This window comes from Prionailurus bengalensis, chromosome B2 (assembly GCF_016509475.1).
Source record: "Prionailurus bengalensis isolate Pbe53 chromosome B2, Fcat_Pben_1.1_paternal_pri, whole genome shotgun sequence".
NCBI lineage: Eukaryota > Metazoa > Chordata > Mammalia > Carnivora > Felidae > Prionailurus > Prionailurus bengalensis.
Window position 1 is genome coordinate 96,077,764 of NC_057349.1, and position 24,324 is coordinate 96,102,087.

Here is a 24,324-nt window from a genome sequence, read left to right on the forward strand (position 1 = left end):
CTCCCCTGCTCACGTGCTATCTCTTTCTCTTTCTCAAAAAATAAACATTAAAAAATTAAATTAAAATTTAAAAAGTAAATATTTTTTAATGTTTATTTATTTGAGACAGAAAAAGGGGCAAGCACGACTGAGGGAGGGGCAGAGAGAGAGAGAGAGAGAGAGAGAGAGAGAATCCCGAGCAGAATCTCCGCACTCATAGTGTTCAATCTCCCAAACCATGAGGTCATGACCTGAGCTGAAGTTGAGTTGGATGCTTAACTGACTGAGCCTCCCAGGTGCCCCTAAAAAAATAAACCTTAAAAAAAAAAAAAAAAGAAAGAAATATAAAGCATCTAGGATGATGCCTAGCACTAAGTGCTATTGTTAACATTAATTTTGTTACAGAACAAATTTGCTAAATTATATGTATTTAGAATTCTCTCTCCCCCTAGTTTCTAAGAAGAGTGACTCCTGAGGAAGATCTCTTATTTTTTCTAAGAAGGTGTATTGTTTTTTATTGCTGCCTAACAAATTAGTATAAACTTTTTGGGTTAAAATAATCTTATTATCATTTCACAGTTTTGTGGGTCAGGAGTCCAGAAATGGAGTAGCTGGGTTCTCTGCTCACAAGAGTCTCACAAGGCTGAAATCAAGGGGTGGGCCAGGGCTGTGGTTTCATCTGAAGCTCAGGGTCCTCCTTCAACCTCATTGGTTGTTGGCAGACTCGATTTCTTTGCAGCTGTAGGACTGAGGTCCCCGTTTTTTGGCTGACCGTGTGGATGGTTGGGCGAATGAGCTGGGCGGACAGGAGTTGGAGGATAACTAGAATTGAGGTTTTGGAGGTTACACATATCTTGGTAATGATGTCATCTGGGACGAGTTGATGACCTGAGCGAGGTGAAGGAAGAGTTTGCCAGAAATGAGGTTGAACTGAGAGGCCGGGTTTCAGTGTACATTACTTGAAGCCTGAAGTCAACAAGAATAACAACAGGAGCCACTATAAAGTAGACTAAAGGGAGCTAAGTGCTAAAATCTTTGATGAATGAAAAGGGGTACCAGGCAGACAGTAGGTTCACACCCCAGGAAGAGTGATATAAACTCCTCCAAGTCCTGTACTTCAGATGAGCTGGGATTTTTGAGTGAAGAGGGAAGAGGAAGGCATTGAAAAATGAGGAGGCTACTTGCCTGCACACTCTCCCCTCCCCTTCTGGACTCTGGTCCACGGTAGGTAGAAGCTAAAACAGTCATCTCTTGGGGCACCTGGGTGGCTCAGTGGGTTGAGCATCTGACTTCAGCTCACATCATGCGCCAGCAGTCCATGAGTTCGAGCCCCACGTTGGGCTCTGTCCTGACAGCTCGGGAGCCTGGAGCCTGCTTTGGATTCTGTGTCTCCCTCTCTCTCTGCCCCTCCCCTGCTCGTGATCTATCAAAAATAAACATTAAAAAAAACTTTTTTAAGAAAAAAATTAATAAAACAGTCATCTCTTGAGAAAGCTGCAGGAGAAGCAGTGGTCTCAAGGAAACACCTATTTTCTATTAGAGAAAAGAAGTGCCAGGGAAAACAAATTTGGTTTTTTTAACAAAAACTTTTATGGTCAATTTTATCTCATATTCAGATATGACACCTTCAATTTTTTTCCCAGGGAAGCTGCACTGTTTATATTTTCACACTCCTTATGCTCAGGTCATTCTAGTTAATTAGCATCTTTGTTTTCATTTCTCTTCTCCAATTCTCTTTTTCATTTTCTCAAATCTGGATTTCCTAAAAATGGTCCTAACGAAGATCAGCAGCATTTCAAATGAGTGCTCCTAGACAATCTCATTTCTTGCCCTTGTAACCACAACCGAAACGGGTTTCTCTTGTATTCTTGTACCAGTTGGCAAGTCACAAAGCATCTGAGGATAGTAGGCATTAGGAGATTTGAGGGGAGGCAAAGAAGGAAAGACATTGAGACATAATTTTTGTCATTCTTACAATTTGGCCCGCCTGCCCCCGCCCCTCCCTGAGTCACTGCCTCAGCCACCTGTCGGCAGTGCTTTCCTCCTCTTGTGCATCAGCCTTAGGGGTCCTCTCAGTGGCCTGTTCCCACTGCGTTTCTAATCTTAAGCTCAGCCCTAAGAATACCGCTGCTTTGATGATTTATTCAACAGATGAGAGCAGATGATTTGCAGATTTTCCCCTCGAATGCAAACTCCTGTTGCTTGATGGATGTAGGACACCTGAAAATACAGTCAACTTGGAAGACAAACTAAGCTTGCACTCATTTGGGGAGAGAGATGGTGAAGGAGCTTGTATTATGAAGTTACTTCTCCCCTATACTACTATGTGGCTTTGGACAAATCACTAACCTCTCTGAGCTTCAGTCTTCATTTGTGAAATGAGGTTAATAATACATAACTTATGTGGTTGTTATAGGGTTAAGTGAAGTAATAATGCATGTAAAGCACCTATGTCTGGCTCTTGGTTAATAATAAATATTACTCCTTCGCCCATTTTCCTTCTCTCTGAGCTCCCATCCCAACTCTTTTCATATAATCTCCAAAGCTGCGGTGTCTTCTTTGACTTATAATTCATTCCTTTTATCTAATTAGTAAGTACTTACTACTTCCTACAGGAAGTATTAAATAGTCATCACTTCAGGCTTTACTGTAAACATCTAGGTTCTGCTCATTTGTAATGCAGTTTATTTTAACACTTCTTTTACTAGCTTTCCTAATGCACCCCAGCCAGGATTTCAGAGAAGTTTCCTCTCAGTTTGCTTTTGAACCCGTATTTTATAAACATACTCTCCATTTGTAGTGGCTCTGACTTGAATTCTACAATAGTTATAAAGATCTTACCTAGAGCCATAAGCCCCTTCAGGGCCTTGTCCAGTCAGTTTCTTTCTTTCTTTCTTTTTTTTCACTCTGGGTTGTGTGTGTTGCAGCTAAACTACTCTCTGCACGATCTACCCTAACCCATGCTCCACCCACCCCAGGCCTCCACTGCTACTAGACAGGATGGCTTACCTAAACCACTGCTCTTGTTGGTACAGACCTGACTTGGAAACAGCCCTCTGCTAGGGCAATGAACGTCGTGTCCTCCAACCAATACCCAAGCTAACCGATATGTTACCCTCATTCAGTACACCACCTAGGTATAGCGTTCTCTTGGTTTTGAATCCAAGCTTCACTTCAAAATTGTATACTTCCCCATTCTGTCTGCCTACTCAGTATAATACTTGAAACTTCTGCAGGCTCAGTAAAGGGTTTTTGAATTGTATACATTATAGGTTTCTGCAGCGCTGAAACAAGGCCAAATTACTCCAGTAGAGCTCTGTCAAAAATGTCTCTCCCTTATCAAGAAGACCAAGTTTCTAAATGCTTACATTACTATATCAGAAGAGGTGGCCTTAAAGCAAGCTGAAGAATCAGAGAAAAGATACAAGAAAGGTAAATTACTGTGAATTATACTTAATTGGTATATCCCTAGAGAAACAATTTAATTGGATGTAGCAGTCTCCATTTGGCAAGCGAGGCTTTTAACATAAAACATACCCTTATTTAAAGAACTTGCCATGAGGTATAATAAAAATAAGGGTAATGGATATGTGATGCTTTATAATGCCCAACTGGAATAGTTTCTAACATAAACTTGATTTATGAAGAAGTATCTTTACCAAAAACTAATAGTTACCATAATAACTAGTATTAATGTGTCTTTATATCCTGAACTCGATGTATAGCTCCTGTTCTTTCGGCTTTTTGATGCAGGTCATTCCCTCGGGGCTTTAGATGGAATTCCTGTTGCAGTAAAAGACAACTTTAGCACATCAGGCATTGAGACAACATGTGCATCAAACATGCTGAAAGGTAAAGTTTAATTGACCAGAGCATTAGTAGTTTTACAAAACTAGTTTTTCAGTTTAAATAAAAGGTAAGATACTAAAGCACCAAAGTATTCTGAGACCAGTTATATTTGCAAAAGAAGTACTTATGCTGGTGTATTTTTACTATCGGCTCTTTCAGAATGCACAACTATTCCTTAGAGGTAGGCCAGCTTATTGGATGTATCCTATTTAGGAAATTTTAGAAATCCCACTTAGGAAGACTCAATAACTGACCACCAAATACACACTAAGTGACCTCTGACTCCCACTCATTGATAATATGGGAATAAGGGCCTGTCATTACCCCTCTCTGTGAGGATTACCACCTATTGTCTAGTTGTTTTGTGTTTCCTGAGTCTTCCATCTTTTATGTCACTATACTTACCTGCATATAGTGATGCTTAATTTTGTTCTTTACAGTTTAGTAGGTCAAAAGGAAACATGTTTATCAAGATTTGGGGATCCTAGAAAGACAAAGAACTAGAAAAAGCTTATTCACAGTGCTGTACCCTAAAAGAAAGTCTCTGGGGAATATGCCACAGGTTCCTCTAGGAGCTGTATTATTGTTAATTGTTCTGGAATATACACTAGATGATATTTAAATGAGAATAGAGATCTATGTGTGACTGGAAATAGATAAAAATTACTGTGTGATGTAGCATTTCAAGTACAATGGGCAAAATAATGATGTGCTGTTAGTTTCAGATGAATTGGGTACATCTCTATTATTCAGTATTTAGTAGTACGAACTGTTATAGTCTATGTTTTTAGACGATAAAAATAGTGAATATGCCGACTGTCTTTGGAAAATGTAGAAATTAGCAGTAGAAAAATTAAAATTAACTAACCTCAGGAAGAAAGTACTACCTACAACTCAAATTAGAAATAATTAACTCATGTCAATATGGACAGCTTAGTTGCAATTTAAAATCTTGTTTCTTGCATGTGATTCACATGTTCATGTTTTTTTCTCCTACAACAAAAATAACTGATTTTTTTCAGGCTATGTACCACCTTATAATGCTACAGTAGTTCAGAGGTTGTTGGATCAGGGAGCTGTCCTGATGGGAAAAACTAATTTAGATGAGTTTGCAATGGGGTAAGTAAAATTGAAATTTTCTTCTCTTGTATTTCTTTCATCTTTGTCTCGGTTTACTTTCATATCACATTATCTTGATACTATAGCTTTATAGTAAACCTTGAAATTAGGTAATAAGAGTCCTTTAACTTTTTCAAAATCATTTTACATATGCTAGGTGCTTTGCATTTCCATATAAGTTTTAGAATCAGTTTGCTGATTTCTGTAAAGCTTAATTGGATTTTGATCATGATTGTGTTGAATTTACAGGTCAGATGGGGAGAATTGACATCTTAATATGTGTCTTCTGATCCTTGAACACTTTATTTCTATCCCTTTATTAGATTTTTAATTTTTCTCAGCAGTGTTTTTATGATTTTCTGCATATAAATCTTGTACATAATGTATTTGATTCATTCCCGAGTATTTCATTTTTTTAATGCTATAGAAAAATGGTATTTTTTCCATTTCTAATTGTTTATTGTTAGTATATAGAAATATAATTGATTTCTCTGTATTGAGCTTGTATCCCACTGCCTTGCTAAGTTCTCTTATTAGTTCTAGTTGATCTTTGTAGATTCCTTGGCATATTTTATGTGGATGATCATGTCATCTGCAAATACAGACAGTTTTATTTCTTCTTATTTCTCTTTCTTTTTTGTGTTGGTTAAGACTTCAGTACAATACTGAGTAGAAGTAATAAGAGCAGATATCCTTTCTTTGTTCCTGATTTTGGAGTGAAAAAATTCAGTGTTTCACCAAAGCATTGTTTCATAGAAGCAGAGTCTTTGACTCTCTTATTTACGGTGTTATCTCTTGGCACTCAGTAAATATATGTTGAATGAGTTAATCCACGGGAGTAAACTTGAACATAGGTCATTAGGACATTGCCTTGAACAGCTGATCAAAATGAACATCGTCAGTGAGAGTAAGTGGACATCATTGTACCTCTAGATGTGATTCCCTGAGAAGAACACACCATCACCTATGCAGTATTCTAGCTGAGAATGTTAAACCTGAAACTAATCACAGGGAATCAGAAGATAAGTCTGAAATGAGAAACATTCTATAAAAATATGAATATCATAAAAGACAAAGAAATGCTGTGAAAATATTCCAGATTAAAAGAGCCTAAAAAAGTAAAACCTTAATCTTATAGAAGAAAATGCAGGAGAAAAATCTTTGTGACCATGAGTTAGGCAAAAATTTCTTAGATGGGACACATAAAGTACAATCCATAAAATAAAAAACTGATAGACTGTACTTCTCTAAAATTAGGAACTTCTATACTTTGAAATACACTGTTAACACATGAAAAAATAAGCCACAGCCTGGGAGAAAATATTTGCAAAACATATATCTGAGAAAGAACTGGTATCCAGTATATACAGAAGCTTTCCCAACTCAAAAATCAGAAAACAACCCAATTTAAAAGGGGGGAGGGGTAAAAATATGTAAGCAGACATTTCATCAAACCAGATATATAGTTGGCAATAAACACATGAAAACAATACTGAACATGGTTAGTCATTAAGGAAATGCAAATTAAAACCACAAGGGGATACATACATCTTTTAGAATGGTTTAAAAATGACAATATCAAGTGCTGACGAGGATGCAGCGCAATTGGGTTTCTCATGCAATCCTGGTAGGAAATGCAAAATGGTATAGCCATTTTGGGAAATAGTCTGGCAGTTTCTCATAAAGTTAAACAGCATAGGATCTAACAATCTCAGTCCTGCTATTTAGTCAAGAGATGAAGAGGTATATTGACATGAAAGCAATGGCCAGGGTCTTTCAGTACAATATTTATTGTGGCTTTATTCATCATTGCCAAAAACTAGAAATAACTCCATGCCCATTGGCTAGCAAATGATTTAAAAAGTACAAAAAGGGGCTAATGAGACAATGATACCTAAATGCAGTACCTGATGTTAGACTCCATCCCTTACTAGGAGGGGGAAATGCTGCAGAGGACATTACTGGATCAGCTGACCAAACTGGATTACATACAGTACGTTAGATAAAAAGCATTGTGTGGATGTTAAATTTACTGAGATTGGCTACTGTGACCGCATAAGGGAACACCCCTAGTGTTAGGAAATGCACACTGAATACATAACTAAAATATTTAGGAGTAAAGGGCCATGATATATATAATTTACTTTTATGTGGTTTGTGGGGGAAGAAATGATCTGTACATGTTACACACAACGTGTGTCAATCACACAAATCAAATTGGGTGGCTTTTTAACAATAAGTGAAGCTGGGTAAAGGGTATAAAGTTATTTTCATATAATTTCTATTTTTGCAGTTTGCCTGTAAGATTGAAATTATTTCAAAACTTTTTAAATAAGTTATTAATTTTCAACTATGCTTGTCTTAACACGTCTGGTTATAGAGGGAATCCTTCAGAGGACTTCCTGTTTAACTCTTTGAATGTTTGTGACCCTCTTAACCTGGAACACCTGGATTTACAAGGGAAATCATCATAAGCTGAATTGGATAATCAACTGGGATAAAAATCTTAACAGACTAGTTTTTTCTCCTTTCTCCCACACGCTCTTACTTCCCATCGTCCACCTCCTCAACCATCTAATTAATGAAAGCTACATCTAAGCAGGCTTCTTGCCTTTTCCAATTCAAGTTCCAGTGGATTATACAGTGTTAGAAGTAAATAATATGATCAGGAGGTGAAATCTTCATATAAAGAACCAAAGTTTCATTAAGATATCTTGCTTCACTTCATCTCAGATCTGGAAGCACAGATGGTGTATTTGGCCCAGTTAAAAACCCCTGGAGTTACTCGAAACAATATAGAGAAAAGAGGAAGCAGAAGCCCCATGGTGAGAATGAGGATTCGAATTGGCTTATAACTGGAGGAAGCTCGGGTGGGAGTGCGGCGGCAGTATCAGCCTTCACGTGTTTCGCGTAAGATGCTTTTTTCTGTCTGTATTGTAGAGCCCATCAAAACACAGTCATAAACCATACTTACAGTCCAACAACAGAGTAGTTCATACCGTGCCGTTTTCATTTCTTTTTAGTGACTTATTTATGCTCGACTTATTTATGATCGATATATCAACATTATATCTCATAAATGTGTTCAACTGTACAGTATACTTAACATGTATTTTATACATATAACTTGAATTTTAGGTATTTAAACTCTTCCTCTATGGGGCGCCTGGGTGGCTCAGTCAGTTAAGCGGCCAACTTCGGCTCAGGTCACGATCTCATGGTCTGTGAGTTCTAGCCCTGCGTCGGGCTCTGTGCTGACAGCTCAGAGCCTGGAGCCTGCTTCAGATTCTGTGTCTCCCTCTCTCTGACCCTCCCCCGTTCATGCTCTGTCTCTCCCTGTCTCAAAAATAAATAAACGTTAAAAAAAAAAATTAAAAAAAATAAACTCTTCCTCTATAGTATCTGGTTCTCTTAAAAACATGCTTTTATGGATCTTGCAGAATAAACCAGTTAGTGTAATTAAATTTCACTTCTAAAATAATTTATTTGGGTGTCTGCTCATTGATTGTACAAATATTTAGGGACTAATATACTGTGGCTTTGGCTGAGTGGTGCTGAGCTGTTAATTATGGTTTATCCTTCAGCTAAATCTGGCTTTTGTTTAAAAAAGGGGGGGTGGGTGGGGGAAATGCTCCTAATATGTATCAATAGGATATTTAAAATAGTGTTTTCATAAATCTACCACTAAAAATGTGCATCATTGAGTAAAGTTTTTTTCAAGTTTGTTAGGAGCTGATTTGTTCAACTGTCATTGTTTGTATTTGGGAAGAATCCACCCATCATGCTCTATGTTTTAAGTCTCATTTGTAAAGCATTTTTTAACCACCTAAAGAAGACTAAATAGATTTCACTGTTATTTATCTGTTTCAGTATAAATACTTTAGTAGTACTATATGTATTTTATTTCTCCTTAATTATCCACTGAAATGAAGCTCTTTCACAGACATTGCAACCAGTAAATTATTTATATTTTTTTAGAGCTATGGAGATTTAGAATCTTCAGGGTTTTTTTGTTTTGTTTTGTTTTGTTTTTAGTTTCTCTGAAATCTTATTTACAAGTAAAACCATTTCATTTTATCTCTGTGGAATTTTAGAGCACTGCATTAATATTAATGAGAGTTCTGACAAGTTAGGACTGGAAGATTAGGTGCTTTTTTTTTTCTATCTTCATCACCCTACTTAATGTTCAGCTTTCTGAATGTGCTCTGAGAAGATGGCATTTTGACACATAATTCCTATGGAAATGTAGGTTTTACTTTTACACCGCCGTCAGTGAATCCTAATAAGAAAACGTGTCCTTTTAGAAATTGTTAAAGCAACAGCCTGATTTTGTAGCTCATATGGACTTGTTAAGAAAGACAATCTCATCTGCATTTTCTGTAGAGCTCAAGGGCCTAGTGGTCTTGTGCAGCTCAAAGCTTTTTTCTGGGTATATTCAGCAGAAGCACAGACCCAAAGTAACTCCAGACTGAATGGGTCCCAAACTATCAAGTGTTCTGCTTTGTTTTTCCCCCTTTTGATTTGCTTCTTTTATAATTAGTTTTAAAAACAGGAAAGTTCTTGGTGTATTACACAGCCACTAAAAGGAATAAGCTAGAGTGTCATGGAAAGATATCAAAGATACACTGTTAAGTGCAAAACAAGTTGCAGAATAGTATATATAGTATGACCTTTCTGTTAAAAGCAGTCATTACATATGTATATATGTTATGTGCATGGAAGTGTCTGGATGACTATATCAAAATTGATAACAGGATTATTATGGAGGCAGTGATTATAAGAGAAATTTCACTTTATATACAATATACTTATATAATACTTAATTTTTGTAGTTGGCGCATACACTTTTCTAATCAGAAAAACCTTTTTTCCCCTGAAATAAAGTTTTAAAAAATGTTTAATTAGGGTAAAACATACATAACGTAAAATTTATCATCTTGGGGCACCTGGTGGCTCAGTCAGTTAAACATCCGACTTTAGCTCAGGTCATGATTTCGCAGTTCGTGGGTTCGAGCCCCACATCAGGCTCTGTGCTGATAGCTCAGAGCCTAGAGCCTGCTTCGGATTCTGTGTCTCCCTCTCTCTGTGCCCCTCCCTTACTCACACTCTGTCTCTCTCTCAAAAATAAATAAACATTTAAAAAAATTTTTTTGTAAATTAAAAAAAATAAAATTTACCATCTTAAACCTTTTTTTAAGCAGGCTCCATACCCAGCGTGGAGCCTAATGCAGGGCTTGAACTCATGACCCTGAGATTAAGACCTGAGCTGAGATCAAGAGTCAATTGCTTAACAGACTGAGCCGTCCAGGCACTCCTCCTCCCCACCATCTTAACCATCTTTAAGTGTACAATTTAGCATTAAATACATGCACGTTATTGTGCAGCCAGTCTCCAGACCTTGTTTAATTTGCAGAACTGAACCTAAGTACCCATTAAACAACAGCTTCCCATGTGCCCGTCCTCCCAGCCCCTGGCAATCACTGTTCTACTTTCTGTCTCTATGAACTTGAAGACTCTAGGTACCTGACGTAAGTGAAATTATTCAGTATTTGCACTTTCATAACTTATCTGTTTTACTTAGCATAATGTTCTCAAGATTAGTTTTTGCTTTTGTTTTTCATAAGAAAAACATGTACTCTGGAGGTAACTGGGCAAAGAAACGGACCCTTCATAGTTCGTAATGCAAATACAAATATGAAAAATTATTAAAAAATACACGTTAACAAAGCTTTTTGGTTTTTTAAATTAACCACATTTTAAGAACTTCTGGTACTCAGTGATGATAATGAAACATGAGACTGAATCTGATTCACTGCAGTTGGGAATATAAATTGGCAAAAGCCCTCTGACAAGTCATTTGACGATATAGATTAAAAATTTAGAATAACAGGCCCTATGGCTCATTAACTCTACTTCTTGGAAGCCAGCCTAAAATATATTCAGACGTATAGGCAAAGATTTATGTTTAAAGGTGTTTATTACGAAGTAATTTATTATGCAGTTATTACCATAATTGGCAACAACATAAATGTTTAAATTAAAGTACATTTCTATCTATGATTCTAAATGAGGTAGCGGAAGGTTCTGTATATGAATTTCTGGGAGTGGTGTGTTTAGTTTGTGAAAACATACTGGATAACTGCCATGAAAGGAAGGTAAAAGATATGTATACATATTGATAGGAGAATGGGCTTTAAAATCCCGGGAATCGCCAATTGATAGGATAGAACATTATATATATTTTAACTTGTCAGTAATTTTAGTGATGTAGCAAAAGGCTCTTGATAAGCAAAAAAGAGATGGCAACTTGTAATTACAGAATGACCTGAACTATGAAAGAAAAATGCATTTTTAAAAAGTCTTGAAGTTAATATGCCAAAATGTTAACAGTGTTTGCCTCAGGTGGTAGAATATTTTGTTTCTTCTTCATATTTTTCTACGTTTTAGAAATTCTCTGAGACAGTCGTGTCTTACTTTTGTGTAACCAGGGGCAAGTAAAGTTGAAAAGTATACACTTAAAAACAGATTCCAGATATAATTAGAGATACATCATTTTTCTAAAGAAAGTTCCATTTAAATTCCAGGGCTTTAGGATCAGATACAGGAGGATCGACCAGAAATCCAGCTGCCCACTGTGGGATTGTTGGTTTCAAACCAAGCTATGGCTTAGTTTCTCGTCATGGTCTCATTCCCCTGGTGAATTCCATGGATGTGCCTGGAATCTTAACCAGATGTGTGGATGATGCAGCAACTGTGTTGGGTATTTATATGATTCCATAGAATTTCAAAACATTATAAATTTCACTGTAAAAACAATATGTCTGTCATTCCTAAGTATTTTTCCTCACAGGTGTGCTGGCTGGGCATGACCCCAAAGATTCTACCACAATACAAGATCCTGGTAAACCATTTATGCTTTCCAGCTTGACAGATGTGAGCAAACTATGTATTGGAATTCCGAAGGTATCTCTTCCCTTTCATTAGTTCACAGAAATACTGTCAGATCAAATACAGAGCCCAGGCCTAGGCAACAGACTGGTTGGGGTTGAATCCTGCTTATGCCACTTTTATTAGCTATGTACCCTGAGCACGTGACTTAATCTAAGCTCAATTTCCTGATCTACAAAATGGGGATAACATTTTTGATCTCAGAGAATAGTAAGGTTTCAATTTGGTAACATCGTTGGGATATAATATACAGCATGGTGACTATAGTTAGTAATACCATACTGCTTATTTGAAAATTACTATGCGAATAGATCTTAAGGTTCTTATCACAAGGGAAAAAAAATTCTTTAACTGTATTGTGACAGGTATTAATTTAGACTTCTTGTGGTGATCATTTCTCAACATATACAAATATTGAATCAAACATTAAAACTCTCATAATGTTGTGTATCAGTTATACCTCAATAAAAAAAAAACTAATGATGCTAAGCAGGGGTCTATAAATTTTTTCTGTAAAGGGTCAGTTAGTAAATATTTGAGGCTTTGTGGGCCATGCAGTCTGTATTGTAACTATTTAACTCTGCCCCTGTAGTGTGAAAGCAGCCATAGACCATGTGTAAATGAAAGAGTGTGGCTGTGCTCTAATAAAACTTTATTTTCAAAAATACCTGGCAGGGTGCTCGGGTGGTTCAGTCAGTTAAGCATCTGACTTCGGGTCGGGTATGATCTCATGGTTCGTGAGTTCAAGCTCTGCATTGGGCTCTCAGCACAGAACCCACTTTGCACCCTTTCCCCCTCTCTCTCCGCCCTTCCCTCTTATTTTTCTCTCTCAAAAATATAATTAAAAAAAAAACATAAAAAAAATATATCTAGCAAGTTATATCTGGCTCATAGGCCATAGTCTGCTAATTCCTAATGTAAAGGACATAGCCCAGAACCATTCCTTACATAGTAAAATCTTAATAAATATAATACTAATAATGATAGTAAAGAAGGTAACATTTATTAAGCCTTTACTATTGTATTACAGTAGCAATTGAGTAATTCATATATGAAAGTAAATACATTAAATTATTGACCTTCAAAAAATATTTTAATTTTAAGCTTACCAATAATTTCTTGGATAATTTTTTGTTGTGGGACACTGTCTTATGCATTGTAAGACGTTTAGCAACATTATTGGCCTTTACCCTTAGAGGTACCACTCCCACCACAGCATAACCCTACAAACAAAAATGTCTGCAGACATTACCAAATGTCCCCTGGTTGAGAGAAAGGGGATAAAATTGTCCCCAAGTTGACACCAAGTTGAGAGAAATACTTTCTTTAAAATTTTCAGTTAAGATCATAGCTATGTCTTCTTTTAAAGATTTAGAAAAGAGTACAGACCTATTTTAGAATTGTAGATCCTCTACTTACCCACTATGTAACTTTAGGAAAATTAATTGTCTAGTCTCACTATTTTTCATTAATAAAATGAAGGGTGATAATAACCTATATCATGGGATTGTTAAAAGCATTAAATGGGAGAACCTTTCCACTTATTTTTTATTAATGTTTATTTATTTTGACAGAAAAAGAGCACAAGCAGGGGAGGGGCAGAGAGAAAGAGAAAGGGAGAGAGAAAAATCCCAAGCAGGCCTCACACTGTCAACGCAAAGCCTGACACAGGGCTCGAACTCATGAACCGTGAGATCCTGACCTGAACTGAAGGCAGACACTTAACTGACTGGGCCACCCAGGTGCCCCAAATGAGAGAACCTTTGAAAGGCATCTAGCAGAGTATCTGATAATGAACATTTAGCAAATATAGCTTCTCCAACTAGTTCTCTAATCTTTAATATTGTCATATCCAGCTTATAAATAACTAGTACAGTGCTTGCCATGCCATAAACACCCCTAAATTAGTTCAGTCTTTCTAGCTACCTATCAGGAATTCAATCAGATTTTCTAATGTATTGCCAAAGGTCCCGAAGAACATAGTTTTATAAAACCATGTATACAGATGTTCTAATTTCTGTATCTTGACTTTTTCCAATAAGGAATATCTTGTACCAGAATTATCAAGTGAAGTGCGATCTTTTTGGTCCAAAGCTGCTAACCTCTTTGAGTCTGAGGGGGCGAAAGTAATTGAAGTGTCCCTGCCCCACACCAGTTATTCAATTGTCTGCTACCATGTATTGTGTACATCAGAAGTGGCATCAAATATGGCAAGATTTGACGGGCTAGAATATGGTAAGATGGTTGTGTCTGGGTTTTTTAAAATAGTTGCCTCAAATATTTGACAGTTTTACTTGTAGGGTTAAGAAACTTATTCCCCGAGATAATGTTAATGATTTAGACAAGTAAACCAGTGAATCCTCTTGCCTTTGTCATTTAACCTTCTGCTTACTGTATTCCTTGTACATATCTCCGTATGTTTGGCTTCCCTCTCTGAACTGTGGATATTTTAAAGAAACAGTATCTTATCTTTGTATTCTCAGTCTGTCAAATGTAGTGCCTGGCACATGGCAGGAGTTCAGTAGTTGGATGGATGGATGGATGGATGGATGGATGGATGGATGGATGAGGGAGTGAACAAATGATGTTTCCCTGTTGGTTATTTTCTCCTCTCGACTTGATCCCTGACTGGTAGGCACAAGGCAGATAAAGAAGAGGAGCCACTAAGGACAGTCTTCCAAAAGTTTAGTATTGGTCACAAATGTGAATCTACGCTTGCTTTTCAGCCAGAACTTGACTTCCTTTTCAAATGATGTTTACCTCTGTTTTGTTTTCAGGTCACAGGTGTGACATTGATGTGTCTACTGAAGCCATGTATGCTGCAACCAGGCGAGAAGGGTTTAATGATGTGGTGAGAGGAAGGATTCTCGCAGGAAACTTTTTCTTACTAAAAGAGTAAGTAATTAAGAATTTCCTCCATTCTTGAAAACTCAGGAGTAAACTCGTAATATGTCTATCAGGTATTACAAGTTGAGATATGCGCTAAAGAAGCAAAATTCTTATGCTTTGAATTAGAAATCACAAAGGCCTGCTTATAGTACTTTTGGTTCCTGGTTATTCAAACGCAAAAAAAACACATTGACACTTTAGCTAAATGATTAGTACAAAACTAGGTAGGAAGCCCTAAAGAATTTTAGCTTCATTAAATGTCCCCTGACTATTCTTGCCACCTTGGCTTATTGTTGTTAGACACTTAAACAGGAAGTTACATTGGTATATCTTGAAAAATTGAGTAAATTAACTTGGTTTTCCCTTACATTATGTATCTCTTTGCTCCAAGAAAGAATTCTAAATTACTGGGGCTCCTACTGAGATTGTCTTCAATATAAGTTTATTCATCAGCTCATAAATAGGATTCATCTTGCATACCACCAAGTCTGTCTAAGAGGATACTTTCTTGTGAAAAAACAAGAATGATTGTTGTAATAAATACTTCTAGAGTTTTTCTACATGCCCTTAAGAACAGAAAGCATTTTGTTGTCTATGTATCCCTTCAGGGCCTATGCTTAGGATTGCTTTTTCCAAAAATATTATTTGAACAGCCATGATGAAAAACAGTATGGAAGTCTCCCAAAAGATTAAAAATAGAACTACCAGATGATTCAGCAATCCTACTTCTGAGTGTGAATCCAAAGGAAATGAAATCAGAGGAAATGAAATGCCTCAGAGCATTATTCACAATAGCTAAGACATGGAACTAACCTAAGTGTCCATCATCAGAAGGATGGATAAAAAAAAATATGTGGTGTGTTTATATCCAATGGAGTATTATTTAGCCATTAAAAAGAAGGAAAACTTGGGGCGCCTGGGTGGCGCAGTCGGTTAAGCGTCCGACTTCAGCCAGATCACGATCTCGCAGTCCGTGAGTTCAAGCCCCGCGTCAGGCTCTGGGCTGATGGCTCAGAGGCTGGAGCCTGTTTCCGATTCTGTGTCTCCCTCTCTCTCTGCCCCTCCCCCGTTCATGCTCTGTCTCTCTCCCAAAAATAAATAAACATTGAAAAAAAAATTTAAAAAAAAAAAAAAAGAAGGAAAACTTGCCATTTGTGACAACATGGGTGTATGGTGAGGTCATTATCCTAAGTGAAACAAGTCAGAGAAAGACAAATACTATATGATCTCACATATACATAGAATCTAAAAAAAAAAGCCAAACTCCTAGAAACAGAAAGTAGAATGGTGGTTGCCTAGGTCTGGGCCTAGGGGAAATGGGGAGATGTTAGTCAAGGGTACAAACTTGCAGTGATAAGATGAATAGGTTCCAGGGATATAATACACAGCATAGTTATTATAGTTAACAGTACTGTATTATGTCTTTGAAAATTGCTAAGAGAATAGATCTTAGATGTTATTACCACACAGACACACACACACACACACACACACACACACACACACACACACATTGTAATTATGTAAGGTGATAGATGTGTTAACTAACCTTATTGTGGAAATCATTTCACAATATATACATATATCCAATTATCATATTGTACACCTTAAAAATACATAATTTTAATATGTCAACTACATCTCAAATAAAGCTGAAAACAAACAAAAAAAACCTAAAGATGTTTGATTATGTTCCATGTTAAAAGACCCTTTTCCTGCAAATCAAAACTACAATGTGATATTACCTCACAGTTATCAGAATGGATAAAATACAAGAGACAACAGGTGTTGATGAGGATGTAGAGAAAAAAGAACCCTCTTACACCATTGCTGGGAGTGCAAACTGATGCAGCCACTCTGGAAAACAGTATGGAGTTTCCTCAAAAAGTTAAAAATAGAACTACCCTACTATCCAGCAATTGTACTACTAGGTATTTCCCCAAAGAATACTGAAACACTAATTCAAAAGGATACACATCCCCCTATGTTTACAGCAGTGCTATTTACAATAGCCAAGATATGGAAGCAGCTCAAGTTTCCATCAGTTGATAAATGGATGAAGAAGATGTGATACACACACACACACACACACACACACACACACACCATGGAATATTATTTAGTCATAAAAAATAATGAAATCTTGCCATTTGCCACAAGATAGATGGAGTTAGAGAGTATAATGTTATGTGAAAATCAGTCAGAGAAAGCCAAATACCCTGTGATTTCACTCTTATGTGGAATTTAAGAAACAAAACAAATGAGCAAGGGTGGGGGGAAAGATAGACAAACCAAGAAACAGATTCTTAATTATAGAAAACGAACTGATGGTTACCAGAGGGAGGTAAAATGGATAAATTAGGTGATGGGGATTAAAGAGTGCACTTGTCGTGATGAGCATCAGGTGATTTATGTAAGTGTTGAATCACTGTATTATACACCTGAAATTAATATAATACTGTATGGTAATTAACTGGAATTAAATAAAAACTTAAAAAAAACACAAAAATAAAAGACTCTTTTCCATATTGACCAGATGATTGTAATGATTTGGGAGTAGGAAAAGAAAGTGAAATACTGCTGAGAAATTTTCTAAGCAAAGACTTTTATGAAGCTGAAGATGTTATATTTGGCACTAACTGATGAGACTCAAATTGTATATCTCAGGGCACAAGTTGATGGACTGTATAGATCACTGTAACAGCATGAAAAGAAACTGATGGAGAGGAGTCTGAAAGCTTCTTCCATGGTCACCAGTTGGGAGTATTGACAAAAGGAAGTGAGAATTTCTGCTGGTATCCCTGTCTTTTGAGTTCAGGCATTTAAGTAACCTTTTTTGTTTTGAGGAGTTTTGTTTGCTTGTTCATTTGTTTTGTGAGGGAAAGATGGACATGAGTGATAGGAAAAATGGAATTTGGGTGTACTTTTTTTTAATCTTTAAAAGTCAATTTATGTGCCAGGAACTATAACAATACCTAACATTTTTTTTTTCTTCATGTGGTAACTCAGTTTACAGTTTTGTCATTCTTCTACTACCTTGTGTTCAAAATCACAAATTTATTGAATTAGGAATCCATGGTTTATTTTTAATGAAAATAATTATTTACATTTGAACCCCATTTAAATCTGCTTTTCTTTTCTATTTGTCTTCAAATTGTCCTGTTCTTTTAACCTCTTTTCCTGCCTTCTTTTTTTTTTTTTTTTTTCAAAGTTTATTTATTTTTGGGACAGAGAGAGACAGAGCATGAACGGGGGAGGGGCAGAGAGAGAGGGAGACACAGAATCGGAAACAGGCTCCGAGCCATCAGCCCAGAGCCTGACGCGGGGCTCGAACTCACGGACCGCGAGATCGTGACCTGGCTGAAGTCGGACGCTTAACCGACTGCGCCACCCAGGCGCCCCTTTTCCTGCCTTCTTTTATTTTTCTTTAAGTAATAACGTTTTTCACAAAGAGATTTAAAACAAGGAAAAAAAGAGTCATTGATATTTGCCAAAATATTTAGTATTTCTGTTGTTTTTTATTCCTTTGTGTGGATCCAAATATCCATCTGATGTAATTTTCTTTCTGCCTAAAGAACCTTAATATTTCTTGTAGTACAATCCTGCTAGCAAGGAGTTCTTTCAGCTTTTGTTTATATGTAAAAGTCTTTACTTTACCTTTAATTTTGATAGATATTTTCTCTGAGTATAAAATTCTAGATTGATAGTTTTTCTTTCAGTACCTAAAAGATCTTGTTCTGTTGTCTCTTGACTTGCATAGTTTCTCAGAAGTCTGTAGTCAGTCTTATCTTTATTCCTTTGTGTATAACCTTTTCCCCTCCCACCTGTGGGTGATTTTATCATTAGTTTTCAGGAATTTGACTGTGATGTCCCTTGGTGTGGTTTTCTGTATAGTTTCTATTCATATCTTCAGAATCACTGATCATCTGCTGTCGCATCCAGTGTTGTTTTTATGTTTTGTATTTTTCATTCCTAGAACTTCCAAGTAGGTTTTATTTCTTCAATTCCTTCATCATTTCATGTTTTCTTCTATCTTCTTGAACATATGAACATATTTACAGTAGCTGCTTTAATGTTCTCATCTGCTAATTCCAACATTTCTGTCATTTCTGGATGTCTTTATATTGATTGCTTTTTACCCCCTAGTTTTTGGGTCTTATTTTCTGCTTTTTAGCATGACTGGGCATTGTGACTTTTACCTTGTCATATGCTGGATTTTTGTTGTATTCCTTTAAACAGTGTTGGGCTTTGTTCTGGGATGTAGTTATTTCGAATCTGTTGGATCCTTTCAGGACTTCCTTTTAAAAATGCTTTGCTAGGATGAGTCCAAAATGGCCTTTAGTTTAGGTTAATTTACCTCTACTGTAGGCAATACCCTTGAAGCTTCTGCCAGACGCCTCATGTATTATGAAGTCTTTCCACTTTGGCTCTTAGGAACATACACTATTTCTAGCCCTATATGAGCTCTTGGAATTGTTTGATTTTTCAGTGGTTCTTTCCCCAGCTTGAGAATTTCATCTCCTACAAGCACAGATCAGTACTCAGCCAAAGACTGGAGGGCTCACTGCAGGTCTCTTGAGCCCTCTCTGTGTGCTACTTTTCCTATTCAGTACTCTTCCCTACACGTTCCAGTTGTCTTGGCCTCCCTGAACTTCCAATCTTGGTCTCTTTAACTTTCTGACAACTGCCCCCTGAAACTTGCATAGGTTCCTCCCGTTTGAGCTGAAGCCTGGAAACTGCCTCCAGGCAGTTCTGAACTCCCTCTCTTGAATGCCTGTTGTGTAGTATCTGAAAATGGTTGCTTTATTTTGCCTAGTTTTCTTTCTTTTTTAATTTTTTTTTTTAACGTTTATTCATTTTTTGATAGACACAGAGCATGAGCAGGGGAGGGACAGAGAGAGAGAGGGAGACACAGAATCCGAAGCCAGCTCCAGGCTCTGAGCTGTCAGCACAGAACCCCACACAGGGTTCAAACTCATGAACCGTGAGATCATGACCTGGGTTGAAAGTGGATTAGGGTCTATTTCTAGACCCTAATATTTATAAATATAACCCCCACACACAAATGTTGGGATCCTCAATTTTTAAAAACTTGTGGTTTTTTTTAATGTTTATTTATTTTTGAGAGAGAGAGAGAGAGAGAGACAGAGATAGAGCATGAGTGGGGGAGGGGCAGAGAGAGAGTGAGACACAGAATCCGAAGCAGGCTCCAGGCTCTGAGCTGTCAGCACAGAGCCCGACGCGGGGCTAGAACTCATGGACCGTGAGATCATGACGTGAGCTGAAGTCAGACGCTAACCAACTGAGCCACCCAGGTGCCCCTTGCCTAGTTTTCTAATTGTTTATTATGGCAGGGTAAATTGTATCCCTGTTACTCTATCATTAATGGAAGCAGAAGTTCTGCTTTTGAACCATATTTAAAGTAGAAAAAAGTTTAATAGAAAACAAAAAATGTTTTAATAAAATTGAGGTTTGGGGGATGCTATTAATGACATTATTTAAGCCATCAAGTGTTATTATTGTACAAATTATAGGTGATACTTGCATTTATCTCCGTATAGGCCCTGTGGTCCAATGATAGTAAGGGCATTTGATATTTCTATAGGATTGGTTTTTTTTAAATTTTTTTTAACATTTTTATTTGTTTTTGAGAGACAGAGTGTGAGCAGGGGAGCGGCAGAGAGAGAGAGAGAGAGAGAGAGAGAGAGAGACATAGAATCTGAAGCAGGCTCCAGGCTATGAGCTGTCAGTACAGAGCCCAACGTGGGGCTCAAACCCACCAACTGTGAGATTATGATCTGAGCGGAAGTTGCATGCTCAACTGACTGAGCCACCCAGGTGCCCCTATAGGATTCTTATAGCACATTTTTGTCTTTATTGTATTTGGTCCTCAGTAAGACTGGAGTAGTTGTATACATTTTTACAGGTGAGAAAACTGAAGTTTAAAAATGGTACTTTTGCCAGCCTTTCTAATTCACTTCAGGAGGATCTAAAGAGTGCTTTATTTTTCCCTTTCTTTGCATGATTGACTAATAGTCACTTTTGTAGCTGGCTAATTCTTAATCTTTTCAGTAGAGTAAGCATCTTTTCATGAATTTCAGATTCCCATTCTGGGGGGTGTTCCTATCCATAAAATACAGAATTGCAGACACTCCAGTTTATCTTTCCAGAGCCTGTCTCCTTGTGTCTAATTATGATGGCATATTAGAATTTTGAAAAATTTCAAATTCTTATAATAATGAGTTATCATTATACTACAGGTGAAATAAGACATTTTAATGAAGGTAAAATTCAAATAAGCCTCCAAAGACCTAAGTTCTGATCTTTCCTTTACCACCACCAATCCATGTAATCTTTGGAAAAGTCATTTGACTGCTATGCACTTGATTTTTTTTTTCACCTGAAAATAAATGCTCTGGTTTAAGGATGTCCATGGAAGTGTTAATATTTTGTGATTAGATGTGTAGAATTGTATCTAGCGGTGAATTCTGATTAAGCTCCTGATACAGATTTTTAGAATAACAGCACACTTGAACAAAAATCATTTTTGTGTGTTGTTAGGGATCTCAGCGGTGCCTGCTTATAAAGGTCAAGAATCCAGTCACTGTTTAACGAGCCTTATACATGAAAATTGATTCAAAGAAATAACAAAAAAAAATCCTTAAAATATCATCTATTCTTTTTCCACAGAAACTATGCAAATTATTTCATCAAAGCACAGAAAGTGAGACGGCTCATTGCTAATGATTTTGTGAATGTTTTTAACTCTGGAGTGGATGTCTTGCTGACCCCCACCACCTTGAGTGAGGCGGTGCCATACCTGGAGTTCATTAAAGAGGACAACAGGACGCGAAGCGCCCAGGATGATATTTTTACACAGGCTGTAAATATGGCAGGTGAGGATCCTTTAGGAATGTTCTGGTTTTCTTTAAGTTTTTAGACTGGCATCTGGTCTTTAACTTAGATTCTAACTACATGGTTCTCTGAAGGCAACAGCTTGTCCTTCTAGAATGTTTAGGGGTGCATGTATGTGTGGTGTGTGTAATGTTTAGGCATGCATGCACTTGACCCACCATGCACACGCATATTCAGAATCAGTCCCCTTAACAGCATAATTTTAACTTTACTTTGGAAATTTTCAAACCTGTGGAAAAGTTGAAAGAATGGTATAATGAGTACCCATATGTCCTTTGCCTGGATTCATTCATTTTGCCTCATTTAATTTCTCCTTCCTCTCGTTCTCTCTGTACACACACACACACACACACACACACACACTTTTTTAGCTGAATAATTTGAAAGAAAGTTTCAACATCATGATACTTCACCCCTAAATACTTTAGCATAAATCTTCTAAAAATACAAACATTCTCCTGCATAACCACAATTTTGTTATCATATCTAGGAAAACTAACATGAATATAATAATATTCTAAACAGTCCATATTTACATTTTCTCAATTGTACCAAAAATGTCTTTTATAAAATTGTTTTTCCCCTGATATATTACATTTGCTTATCTAGCAAATGTAATCTAAAACAATCTAGAACAATCCCCTAGTTCTCTATGTTTTTGGTGGTTTTTGTTTTGTTTTGTTTTGTTTTTTAGGGCTACATCAAACAGTGTTATAATTTTTGTTTTAGTCATCAAACATAATGTAGAAAACTCAAGAAAAGGAAAGCCTGTTCTATTTCCCCATACTTTTATCTACTATGTTCATTTCTCACTGGCATATAGAGTCTTTATTTTATCATATCCTTTTTGTTTAAGTTCCTTTAGCTCTTCTTCTAGGGTAAGTCTGCTGGCAAATAATTCTCTTCACTTTCTTTCTAAGAATGTCTTGGTTTCCTTTCATGTTTAAAGGTTATGTTCACTGGATATAGGATTTGGGGTTGACATTTCTTTAGCACTTAAAAAATGTTATGCTACTTTCTTCTGGTCTGCATAGTTTCTGATAAGAAATGCCCCACCTTCTAAATTTTTTTTTAATTGACATTGACTTTGTTTTTGAAGAGTCTAGTGCACTTGCCCTATAGTATGTCCCATCCATAATCTGGTTTTGTCAGATTGCTTCCTCATGATTCGGTTGAGTCAAACAACTGTTGCAGAAATACTATATACTCTTCATGTCAGGAAACAGTTCATGTCAGTTTGTTCCACTTTTAGAGACTTTAAGTTGATCCCTTGGTTAAGGAGAAAATTGCCAGATGTTTTCCTTGTAAAGGTACATTGTTCCTTTTATCAATTATAACCAATTGGGGAGCTGATACTTTGAGATTGCGTGAACATCCTATTCCCCAACAATCTTTTTTTTTTTTTAAGTTTATTTATTTTGAGAGAGAGAGCAAGCACGCATGAGCAGGGGAGGGGCAGAGAGAGAGAGAATCCCAAGCAGGCTCCATGCACGGAGCCCCATGGGGGCCTTAATCTCACGAACCACTCATGACCTTAGCCAAAATTAAGAGTCAGCACTTAACCGACTGAGCCACCCAGGTGCCCCAATAATGTTGAACCCAGTTTTAGATCTGTTGATGATCCTTGCCTAAATTATTTCTTAGAGAATTACAAAATGTTGATTTTTCTGTTTCTATATATATGAGCTGGCAGTCTTCTCTAAAGAATAGCTTTCCCTTTTTTTCAATTCAATGTATTGTAAACAGTTACTGTCATTATTGGTTTTGATCTTCAAATTGTCCCAAATTTGGCCAACAAGAGCCCTTTCAAGTTGCATATATCCCTTAGACCTATCCCCATTAATTTCTAAAAACTTCCTTATTTTATGGCATAACAAGATATCCCAGGATCTTTTACTTTCTCTGCCCCAAACCTGGAATTAAAACTACCCTGAGCTACCATTTCTCATATAACAAATTGGCCAAAATTCAAAAGTTCAACAACATACTCGATCGGTAAGGCTGTCAGGGAAAAAGCATTTTGCCAGTGGGAGTTCAAAATAATACAACTTTTTTGGAGGGGAATTTGGCAATGTCTAATTACATATGCATTTATCACTTGATGAAACAATCCCTTTTCATCTGAGAAACTTTCAAGAATACTAAAAAACATGTACACAAGGTAATTCACCGGGGCATGGTATGGAATAGCTGAATACTGAAAACAACCCAGATACCCAATCATTGAAGATAGGTGAATAAATTATGGCACAAACCACATAACGGAGTGCTATGCAGCTATAAAAAGGAAGGAAGGAAGTCTTTGTGACCTGATACACAGTGATTTCCAAGATACACACACACACACACACACACACACTCACACACACGTATATACATATATATATATATATATTTTTTTTTTTTAATGTGTATTTTTGAGAGAGAGAGAGAGCACATGTGTGTGAGCAGGGGAAGGGCAGAGAGAGAGGGGGACTGAGGATCCAAAGCCAGCTCTGCATTGACAGCAGAGAGCCTGATGTGGGGCTCAAACTCACGAACCAGAAGATCATGACCCAAGCTGAAGTCAGATGCTTAACCAACTGAGCCACACAGGCGCCCCTCTGAGATACATTGTTAAGTGAG

The 24,324-nt window shown here is 36.9% G+C and overlaps 1 protein-coding gene across 2 annotated transcripts in view; it reads left to right on the plus strand.

Moving 5' to 3' along the window:
* QRSL1 (glutaminyl-tRNA amidotransferase subunit QRSL1) overlaps positions 1–24,324 on the plus strand; it is a 31,047-nt gene that overhangs the window by 5,109 nt on the left and 1,614 nt on the right. Inside the window, exons 2-10 of one of the 2 annotated variants that reach the window (XM_043592035.1) lie at positions 3,252–3,411; positions 3,733–3,831; positions 4,851–4,947; positions 7,681–7,857; positions 11,532–11,707; positions 11,798–11,910; positions 13,938–14,130; positions 14,673–14,790; positions 21,475–21,680. In XM_043592035.1, coding sequence (XP_043447970.1) covers positions 3,252–3,411; positions 3,733–3,831; positions 4,851–4,947; positions 7,681–7,857; positions 11,532–11,707; positions 11,798–11,910; positions 13,938–14,130; positions 14,673–14,790; positions 21,475–21,680 — 1,339 coding nt within the window. The remainder of the gene's footprint in view (positions 1–3,251; positions 3,412–3,732; positions 3,832–4,850; positions 4,948–7,680; positions 7,858–11,531; positions 11,708–11,797; positions 11,911–13,937; positions 14,131–14,672; positions 14,791–21,474; positions 21,681–24,324) is intronic. The other variant, XM_043592036.1, reaches the window with a different exon arrangement.